Source organism: Vespa velutina, chromosome 6 (assembly GCF_912470025.1).
Source record: "Vespa velutina chromosome 6, iVesVel2.1, whole genome shotgun sequence".
NCBI classification, from domain to species: domain Eukaryota; kingdom Metazoa; phylum Arthropoda; class Insecta; order Hymenoptera; family Vespidae; genus Vespa; species Vespa velutina.
In genome coordinates this window covers 4,441,468-4,452,908 of record NC_062193.1, presented here as the reverse complement: position 1 = coordinate 4,452,908, position 11,441 = coordinate 4,441,468, and the positions used below count along the sequence as shown (strand labels likewise).

The 11,441-nt window shown below is 28.4% G+C and overlaps 1 protein-coding gene across 3 annotated transcripts; it reads left to right on the top strand.

The window, feature by feature from the left end:
- The first annotated feature begins 541 nt into the window (after nt 1-541).
- Nucleotides 542-10,605, top strand: LOC124949638 (cilia- and flagella-associated protein 58-like). Of its 3 annotated transcripts, none has more exons than XM_047495092.1 (12): nt 542-639; nt 1,465-1,551; nt 1,773-1,901; nt 2,009-2,241; nt 2,895-3,171; nt 3,467-3,699; nt 3,862-4,273; nt 6,264-6,534; nt 7,201-7,715; nt 8,043-8,267; nt 8,423-8,705; nt 10,468-10,605. In XM_047495092.1, the coding sequence occupies exons 1-11, from the start codon at nt 607-609 to the stop codon at nt 8,687-8,689; spliced, it is 2,682 nt and encodes an 893-aa protein (XP_047351048.1). In that variant the 5' UTR covers nt 542-606; the 3' UTR covers nt 8,690-8,705; nt 10,468-10,605. The 3 variants fall into 3 exon arrangements, with proteins under 3 accessions (XP_047351048.1, XP_047351047.1, XP_047351046.1); XM_047495091.1 differs by having other exon boundaries at nt 8,423-8,712; nt 10,468-10,558; XM_047495090.1 differs by lacking the exon at nt 10,468-10,605 and having other exon boundaries at nt 8,423-8,910.
- The last annotated feature ends 836 nt before the right edge of the window (nt 10,606-11,441 follow it).

Genomic DNA, 11,441 nt, shown 5'->3' with positions numbered 1-11,441 from the left:
AGCAATGAAGAAAAGAAAAATTATCAGAAAATATAATAACGAATATTTTGAAAACAAATACGAATGTTTTATCATCGGATGATATTCAAAGTTTCGATCAGAGTCGGTAAGTTATCGACCGTATGAAAACATACCTATAACGGGTAAGTATTATTTTATAGAACAATTTAAAAAATTTCAGAAATATTGATTCCTTTCTGCTTCCAGTAGACAGAAATCATTGACGCAGGAATTTAACCAATATCGTCCATGGTAACCATAGAAACAACAAAACCATAAAATCAACAAAACGAAATTATACGATGTATAATATCCACTTTACAAACGTTTCTCCATGTACACCGTGTACTATGTGCAAACGTTGTTTCGTACACCCTTTAAAAAAATTTTAATAAAGACAAAACGTACAATTAAATTTTACCTGCATTCTAACAATTAGGATTTTTATTTTTATTAAAAAGGTAAGCCGTTTGTATGATCTTAAATATATGAAAAAAAAAAAAACAAAAAAAAATTATTTCGTATTATATATCATACATAATTTAATTGCAGGTAATTTAAAAAAGATAAAAAAGATAAAAAAAAGAAAAAAAGAGAAAGATCATCATGATGGACATGGAAATGAACGCCGGTTTAGGTGTAAGTATAAACTTTGATTATTTAAAAATATTAACTCGACGAATGGTTTGAAAGATCGAAATTATCGATATATCGAAGTGATCGGGTCATTCATTGGTCGCCTATCTTTTTTGTTTGTTTTTTGTTTTTTTCTTTTTTTTTTAATTCTTCAATATCGTCGTATCGATTAAATATTTCCTATTTGTAACTTTTATACGTTTTTATAACAACGATGACGAAAGAATTCGAAACGAACAAGGACGGAGAAGAGGAGAGCACGAAGAGGAAAATGAAATCCGATGTTAATACAATTGAGCTTATATGTCGTGTAACTTAACCTAACCGCGCAACTGGAGCGGTAAGCACAGTTCAACGAAGTTTTTAACTCCTTGTAACTTTGTTCTGTTGAAAGGAAAAGAAAAGGAAAGAAAAGAAAAGAAAAGAAAAGAAAAGAAAAGAAAAAAAAAATAAATAAATGAATAAATAAAAGAAAAAGAAAAATAAGAATGAATGAATAGTTCACAGTATAAAAAAAAAAAAAAAAATTCACAAAAAATATTAACTCGATGATCTGGTATAATACACATATTCAAAGAAATATTTTAAATTCGTATTTCATTAAATATTCGCGCGCTTGGTTAGCTATATGAGAGTAAGAGAAAAAGAGAGGGAGAGAGAGAGAGAGAGAGAGGGAGAGAGAGACAGAGAGAGGGAGATGAAAACATTTAAATGCCGAATCAAGATCGATTTACGATCGACCGCGCCAATGGCGCGGCTAGGTGATGATATGATCGAGGAAACTTTCTTTGAAGTACTTTTTCACGACAACTTTCACGATCCTTTCAGGATGATGAAAGCGAGAGTAGTCAATCATCTTCAGAGGGTAGTTCAGCGAGCAGTACGTTTTGTAACTTAGAAAATGACTATGCTAGGGTGAGCGATTGATCGATATATATATATATATATATAAAATATATATACTATATATATAATATATTATATAATCTTTTATATTATAATATCTTTTATATTTATATTATTGATTATAATACTCTAATATTATACAATATTATCAATATTATATATTATATATATATATATATATATATATATATATATATATTTCATTTTTTTTTTATTCACATTTATTGTAGATCATAAAAGAAATGAAGACAAATGATGCTTTAGCAGCATTCGAGACCGACTATAAAAGACTTTTTGAGTCCTTATATAAGTCTCATAAAAATGAAAAAGAACTCATGGAGAAATGCAATTCATTGACGGTAGATTTCTTTGAATATATATACGTAATAAAAAATATATATTTCGATGAGGATCCATTGTACGATTTACATATATACATACATATATATATATATAAATTTATCAGAACGAGATAATCGAGAATACACAACAAATAAATGACCTGAAGAAAAACATTGAGATTGATTCTTCCGAGATCGTAAGGCTTAAACAAGAGATCGAGAAGGCTTTGAAATTAGCGGATGCTGCACATACGCGTGAACAAAATGCGCAAGAAGTTATTGACAATCTAAGATTGAACATAACGAAATTAGTTCGTGAAATTGAAGTGAAGAACAAACAACTTGCTGGCGAAGATGAGTAAGTACGTCAATTAACAATTAACTATTCGTTGATTGTTAAATAATTCTTATATTTGGAAAAGTATTAATTTTAGATGATTAAAATTTTTTTCTTTGAGAGACTGCGACAGGATCATGTCGATACCGGTATATAAATATTATCCCGAATGGTCGTATATATGCGAAAACAAATTTTTTTTTATACTTATTATTTAAGTTAATGAACAATGAACACGTTGCTAATTATTATTCGTTGTTAAACGTTGGCCGTTCCCGATTGCCATTAAAAGGTATACAAGATGAGTAACGACGAGAACGGGGTGTACCGATTTTATTGAAAGTATTTTTCATTAAATTCGTCTCGCGTACACCGAATAAAAACCAGGGAAAACGTGTGTCGGTTACGAAAAAATGTGGAAATAAAATCCGTTGAAATACATATATATATCATACATGAATGCATATATATATATCTACACACACACATATATATAAAATATTTATATATATATATATATATATATATATATATATGTATGTATGTATGTATGACTGATGTATCGAGAATATCTAATCGCATAATTGATATATATATATATATATATATATTTTTTTTTTTTCTGTTTGAGTTTAATTTTCCTTATTATTAAAAAATATTTATAAAAATTGTAGTTCTGGTGTAAGCAAACAAAAAGAAACCTTATTGAGAGAAAAAGAAAAATTATTGGGTGAGATGACGACGTTGAAGGGACGATTAAAAAATATGTCCCAATATATCGAGGAACTCGAGGAGAAGAACATTATGGCAGATCAGAAGATTAGCGAGATACAAGAGACATTGGACATACGTACGAACGAAGTTTCGAGGGAGAAAAGAGTAAAAGAGAAAGTGGAAGAGGATTTTCGTCGAATGGAGAATGAACTTCTTATAAAGACTGAAGATCTTGAGGTAGATTTGATATCTATATCAGGCTAAACATTTAGTCGGAAGATTTAAGCTGAACGTCCAAGCTGAATATTTAGATTGAACATCCAGATTGAACATTCAGACTGAACATTCAGATTGAAAATTTAGGCTAAACATTTAAACTGTACATTTAGGTTAAATATTCAGGTTGATTATCCAAGCTGAACATTCAAATTTTATATTCAGGTTTGAATACTCAGGTTGATTATTTTATGAACAATGTAATCAAGAATTTGATCAATTTAATTAAATTCAAAATCCTTTTCGAATTGTTTAGAGTACCAACGAAACATTGAAAACTGCTACCGATAACATTAAGAAGTTAGAGACTATGTTGAAAGAGCAAAAGTTAATAGACGATAAGTTGCAGAAAGAATTGAATAGGCTTACGGTGAAAAATTTAACTATTCAAGCGAATTTGGATCATGCGAATACACAGATCGATGCAATGGAAAAGGATATTATTGATAAAGAGAAAATATTTAAAATGACGAAGAATGAACTTAATAGGTATAAGTCAGAATGATATTCTAAATTGTATGTTACTGATACTATCGAATTTTTTTTTTTTTTTTCATTTTCTTTTATCCTTTTTCTTTTTTTCTTTTCCCTGTGTGCCTCGAATAACAATCTAAAACATGACGTTATTCGTCTTGATTTTGGATATTTTAGAACAAAGGGGGAAAGCGCAAAAAATAAGTCAGACAAGGATATATTGGAGAAGAAATTTTTGCGACTTAATTATGAAAAAAGCAAATTCGAACAGGAAATGAAACAGGCAATTATAAATTTGAAGAATGCCGATCACGAAATAACAATGTATCAAAAGCAACAAATAGAGGATAAGAAACAATATGAGATATTAACTCGCGATAAGAATATTTTGGCAAGGAACAATGAGAATTTGAAGGAACAAATTAGAGCTTTTGAGCACGATATAATGGTGCACAATGTAAGCCGAAAGAAATTGGAACGTGAGTTTAATAATAGTATATATAGGGAGATCGAATTAAAAAAGGAAATCGAAACGATTGAAAAGGAGAGAGATAAATGTAATTTTCAAGTGCGGGAACTCGTTGAAAAAGTAAGTAAACGTGCGTGCGTGCGTGTGTGTGTGTGTGTGTGTATGTGTGTGTTTTTGTGTATGCGATTTTTTGTTTTTATCTGTTAATTATTCGTCAATCATATATCGAATTTAAACACGTCACTGTTTAAATCAATACATTTTGGATTTATAGAGCATATATTCGTCGCTTGTGTATTAGTCGCATTAACGAAACAGTTCATTTTTCTTTTTTTCTGTTTTTTTTTTTTTTTTTTTCCTTCACTCTCGATCTAATTATTGGACAATTGTGTGTATTTCAACAATAGCCCGTGCTATGTGCATAGTGAACAATTAATAACATATAACGATAATTGTTCATTGTGAAATAATGCAGGTGAAAACACGAGAAAACACATCGATGAATAAATCTGTCCAAAACGAAAGTAGAATTTAAAATACAACAATGGTCTTGTTAATCTCATGGAATCGTTTGTCTTGAACAAAGTCAACATTAAATATATAAATTAAAATATTTTCGTTGAATACGATCTCTTCTTAATGATTTCGTTTCTTTCTTTTTTTTTCTTTTTCTTCTTCTTTTTTTTTGTTTTATTTATTTATTTATTTATTTATTAATCTTTTAATCCCTATAAGATTTGCTATTACTTGTCAGATAAATATATATATATATATATATATATCTTTTAGTTAAATCAAATATGTACTTTTAATATATAATATTTGATAAAGCAATACGTGTATTAATCGTATTACAAGGATTTATCCTTTTTTTCTTTACCGTTCGTTTTCCTTTTCCTTTTCTTTTTGCCTTTAAAAATTTTATAGCATAATATACTCGACGTCTATAATAGTTTAATTAAATGCTTCATGGAAGATGCTTCTTCCTATGCTTAAAATTTTGAATAATAGAATTCGTAAATATACATATACATACATATATATACATATACACGTAAAGATGTAAATTCATATAATCTTCTGAATATGTAGCAAGCAGAGAATGAATGAATATGGAAGGTTCGGTAAGATCGATAAAACGCATCACTGGCATGTACATGTATACATACATACATATATACAGGGCATATATATATATATATATATACATATACATTAATACATACATACATACATACAATATGAAAATGTGCGGGTGCGGTGGTGTGCCGAAAGCTCGGAAGCTGTTTTATATATACATACATATATATACTTTATCTGAATATACTTTGTAACGATTCTTTCTATTCATGGACCGAAAAAAAGGAGAAGAAGAAGAAAGAAAAAAGAATAGAAAAGAAAACGAAGAGAGAGGAATGTTGAGATTTATGGGATTTCTTTTCGAAAGAAAGTTTATGAGAGAGAGAGAGAGAGAGAGAGAGAGAGAGAGAGAGAGAGAGAGAGAGAGAGAGAGAGAAAGAGAGAGAGAAAATTCGAATCTTATCTGTCGATCTTTCGAAATCTCCTTTCCTTCATCGAGTTAAGCGTTAAGGATGATATACCGATTCGAGATTAAATGAAAGACCGCCTTGCACAATATCATTCATAAATCTCTTCGATCTCTTTGCTCTTGTAAAAAGGTTGTCTATACCATAAAAAGGATTTCGACGTGCTTTTTGGTAGGACGTTATCCAAATATCAAGCCGAATAATACACAAGCCTTCTCAACCTTCTACTTTATATTATTATAGACAGGATAATACTCGAACGGAATATCGAACGATGTTTGCCTTGTCCAGAAAGATAGAGATAGAGAGAGAGAGAGAGAGAGAGAGAGAGAGAGAGAGAGAGGAAAAGTTTAAGAAAAAATTGTTCTCTCTTCTCTTTTCTTTCTCTTCTATCTTTTTTTTTCCTTTTTTTTTCTTTTTTATTTTCTTCTTTCTTCTTTCACATTTTCATTCATTTTTTTCTTTTTTTATCTCTTCGTAAATTCGACAAAAGACACAAGTAAACGACTATATTCAAAATTACATGGTAATAGATTTTAATTAAATAATAATTATTTACTTAGATCGACGATTACGTAAGCGAGATCAAGGTGAAACAAGTAGAAATCTTGGATTATAACAAAAGACTCGTTGAGTCTGATTCGAAATATCGTCAACAACAGAACTTATTTGAGATCGTTCGTGCCGAGAGGAATACTTGTCAGAAAAGCTTAATGGTAGCGCATGACGATATTCAGGAATTTAAGAGCAAATTACAATTAACGACACAACAGATTGAACAATTGAAGGAGGAGATTTCCATGAAGGAGGCTGATTTGATCAAGAAAGACTTTGGTGAGTGATAATTTTTAATTGATCCATCGAATAAATTCATATGTTTTAATATTTATGAAATATTGTATTATTTGGCGGGGTAAGAGGGAGGTGGGGAGGAAGAGTGTTGGTAGATTTTTCTTCGCACGGTTTCGAAGTGATTTTGAAAAAAAAAAAAGAAAGAAAACAAAAAAGAAAATGAAATAAAAATAAAAGAGAGAGAGAGAGAGAGAGATCGTCGTACACAAAATATTTTGTTACCATCGGCTTGTTCAATAAGTAACGTCGATATTTTCAATATAAAAAAATACCAGAGTCGTTTATTCAAATATTAAAAAAAAAAAAAAAAAAAAAAAAAAAAAAAAAAAATACTAAACCTTTTTCTATAATAAAAATAACATTGGACGGATATAAATTTATTCGTATGCAAGATGTCAAATATTTTCTTTTTCTTGTTTCTTTTTTTTTTCTTCCTTTCTTTTCTTTTTTTTTTTTTTCTTTTTTTTTTTTGTTTTTTTTTTCAATAAAAAATACAATGGCACGATATTACTTATATTCAGGCGCAAGATATCGAAGATATTTTCAATCAATAAAATTATCTGTATTATTTGTAAATATTACAAATACAAATTGAGAATAAAATACTGATTACTTTAAGCAATTTATTTGCCGATGAAAATATTTCAGTACTTGGAAGGGTCGAAGCGGAAAAGGAAACGTTAAAAGTTGATCTTCAATCTGCACGTAAGGATATCTCAGATTTGAGACGTGAAATCGACAAAATGAAGCAAGAGGAAAAGCGTCTACGACAGACTATACATGAAGCGGATAGAGACATAGCTCGTCATAAGAAGGATATCGATAATGTCATGAACGAACGCAATATTCTTGGCACGCAATTGGTTAGACGAAACGACGAGCTCTGTTTGCAATATAACAGGATGAAGATATTGAACGGAACGCTTCAACGTGGTAAACAACAATACAATGAACGCCTTGAAGATATCAGATTGCTTAAGCTTGAAGTGAACAAGCTTAGAACCGAAAAAGTCTTATTAATGAAAAGCATAAATAATACGTCCGACATGCGTTATGAGATTTTTCATTTGAACAGAAATCTTACTAGGGAAAGATTAAAGGTCATGGCTCTTGAGGAAGAAATGCAAACGCCATTGAATATTCATCGTTGGCGAAAACTCGAAGTGACTTCTTTTTTTTCTTTTCCATTTTGATTATATCGCTTTGTCTGGAAAATTTCTGTTGGATTATAATGTTTCATTAATGAAGCATAAAATTTAAATATAACAATGAATTATACTATATATATATATATATATATACCTATATATATGTATATGTATAAAGATTTGGTCAAATTCCTTCTGTTTCAATAAACAAATCAACAAAACTGAAAGTTTTTAATAACGTTACACGTTCGAATTTTCCGGACAAGTGAAATTTAAAAAAAAAAAAAAAAGAAAAAAAATCACGAGTGTACTCTAATTAATATCGCACACATTTTTATACAGTTCTCCGATCCATCATCCTATGAAATGTTGAGCAAGATCCAATTACTTCAAAAGAGAGTTATCAAGATGTCAGCATTGATAATAGATAAGGAAAAGAGAGTACAGGATACTGAGAAGTTGTACATAAATCTTCGTGAGATTATGGCTAAACAACCGGGGCCACAGATAACAATGGCCTTGAATAAAACGCAAAAGGCGTTAAGAGATAGAGGGAATAAGATGAAGGTATATAGATTTTTAATTTTAATCTAGGATATCAGGATAATATTTTTTATTTATTTTAACTTTTTACTTTTCGATCCTTCTTTCTATTCGTTTTTTTTTTCTTTTCTTTCTTCTTCTTTCTATTTTTCTTTTTTTTTTTTTTTTATTATACGCAGTGTCTCGTTTCCGAGCTGAACATGTACGAAGTTGAAATAAAGGAATACAAATTCGATATCGAACGTATGAGCAAAGAAATGTGCGAATTAAAGACGAAGTATTACGCACAGAAACGAAAATTGCAAAAGGCCAAAGAAAATAAATCGAAGTCCTTGACGGAACCAATTTTACCAGCTCTACCGACGAAACAAAAAAAATTTTTTGGTGGTGGCTTCAATATGACAATGCCCACGCCAAGATCATCTTCTGCTTTGGATTCTGCATAAATAGTTGAAAAAAAAGGTCAGAGGTATATATAACGAAGTATTTAATATATATATATACATATACATATGTATAAAGTGGAGAAATAGGTATGATTATTTTGAATCATCAAATCAGAATTCAAAAAAGTAATTTGTTTATTAATTATTTATTAATTAATGTAATTTTATGAATCAATAGCAAATCTGAATTTTGTCTTCTTTTTTTTTTTGGCGAAATAAAACGAATTTAGTTCGTAAGAATTTTTTTATAAAAATTGTTTATAACAATTTGTTAATTAATTATTAACAATACGTTGAAAAAAAATATATATAAAGAAAATTCTACCTTTTTTTAAATGACATTTGATTCAAGTTCCTACGATTTTTAGTTTCGGAGATATACCCGTGTAAATGGAAAACGTAGTTGTTAACAATGTGATAAAAAAAAAAAAAAAAAAAAAAAAAAAATGGTTCTTTCGGTAAAAAAAATAACTTATTATTAATTTATGTAATTTTATAAATCGATGGAAATTTGTAATCTCTTTTTTTTTGGCCAAATAAAATGATTTTATTATGTAAGAAATTGTTTATAAAAATTATTTATAACAAATTATTAATTAATTATTGGAACAATACATTGAAAAAAGTAGAGAAAATTCTGCCCTTTAAAATAACATTCGATTCATGTTTATACGATTTTTAATTTCGGAGATATTCCCATACAAATGTATAATATTTTTACTGACCCACTGACCTATATAATTTCATTCCGTTTGGCTCAGTAACACACTGACCTACATAAATTCCAAGAATTTACGCGACTCAGCTGGATTTTACTACTACTACTACTACTACTACTACTACTATCATTACTATGGACAGATGTACTATACAAATAATGAATGTAAATCTTTCGATGTCGATATCTCCTGAATGAAAAGTCGTAATGACTTGAAAGTAATATCGTTTTCAACGATAATTTATTCTTTATTTATTTAAATAATGCAATAATATCGATATAATAAAATCGATTTTGTTAATAACTTTTTTAAATAAAATTTTGTCCTCTTTTCCCCATTTTCTTTCGTAATAAGGCACGTAATAATAACAAGATCATAAAAATTCATTTGTTATAATTATATAAATTTTCTTTTGTTTATTTAAAATAAAATATAGAAGATCTATTAATATAATTGGTAATATATGAAATTGAAAGATCATTAAGACGAATAACTTCTTTTTCCATAATAAGTATATAACTGTGAAATATCTTCTAAACTAATAAATTTTTCGTACAATGATTAATAATTCTTTTTATGGAGAATATTAAGCTGCGTCGATCGATGCTATCAAAAACATATGATTTCGTAAAAAAAAATTATGTATTATAATCTCTTCCGTGTAGTATGAATTTTGTAAAGAAAATTTTTTCATATCTTTAAAAAGAACGAAGATATTCACGGTAATCAAAGTTTTTGTCACACCCTGTATGTACACATATACATATATATATATATATATATATATATATATATATATATATATATTATTTCTCACGAAGCCTGATACTTTTTTAAAAAAATATAAACTTTCTCAAGAAAATTTGCATTCTTATATTTTTAATATATATTTATATATATATATATATATAAAGGGTGAAATTCCCGTCTTATATTTCTTTTTTTCTTTTCTTTTTTTTTTTCATTTTGACAGAAGCAATCGCGTGTTTAGATCAATCTGCGGGAACAATTAATAATATCCTTTAATAAATAATATTTTATCATTTCTGACGTTTTCAGATAACATCGATCAAACTCGCAGTGTCGAAACTAATATTTATTTACAATTTAATTGAAATCAATGACAGTGAAGATCGATCGATAATAAAAGAAACCAGCTGATTCGATATATCATCTATATAAGCTTTATAAAAAAAAAAATATATATATATATATATATATATATAAAGAGAGAGAGAAAGAGAGAGAGAGAGAGAGAGAGAGAGAGAGAGAAAGAGATAGAGAGAGAGAGAGAGAAATCATATAGGAAACTCGGGATCAACAATTCTCCTTTAGACTAGAGACGAGTACAGAAGCTTTCGTTGATGCGTGTGCTCACGAATTATCGAGATCGACGGATCTAATACCTGTGGTCTAAAAGCAACTTAGAGAGAGGAGTCAAGTACAGGAAGATTAATACCAACGGTAATTCCCTGATGCGGAAAACGGTTTCTCCTGTTCGTGGCTTTGATACACAACCGTAACACATTGAAAACCGCAAAACCATTAAAAATTTTAACGTCGGAAATCTATCTAAGTGAAACGAAAGATTCTCATCAAAGAAAAAATAAAAAAAAAAAAACAAAAAAAAAAGAGAAAAAAAAAGAAAGAAAGAAAAAAAAGGGGAGCAAAGAAAAACGAAAGAAAGAAAGAGAAAAAAAAAAGAAAGGAAAAAAGAAAAAAAATATTCAACAAATATTTTTAAAAATATTGAAAAAATTTATTTTCATCGTCGATGATCGAAGTTATTGAAACAAATCAGAAGGGATATAATATGCTAAGAGATGTCATCAGAAAAATTGGACGTTAGAAATTTTTCAAGTGTAATTAAAAAATTCTCGCAAAATGGAAAAATGAAGAAATAAATATGTATATATTTAATAAAATAATTAAAAAAAAAAGAAAAAAGAAATATATATATATATATATATATATATATATATATCTTTTATCGTTAAAAAAGCAAATTTATCTCAGTTGACGACGACGACGAC

Bases quoted from the DNA above. Each gene is read 5' to 3' on its own strand.
- LOC124949638 (XM_047495092.1), top strand. From the start codon at position 607: ATGATGGACATGGAAATGAACGCCGGTTTAGGT. The intron at 640-1,464 runs GTAAGTATAAAC...CGATCCTTTCAG, and splicing joins AAATGAACGCCGGTTTAGGT to GATGATGAAAGCGAGAGTAG. The intron at 6,535-7,200 runs GTGAGTGATAAT...AAAATATTTCAG, and splicing joins TTTGATCAAGAAAGACTTTG to TACTTGGAAGGGTCGAAGCG.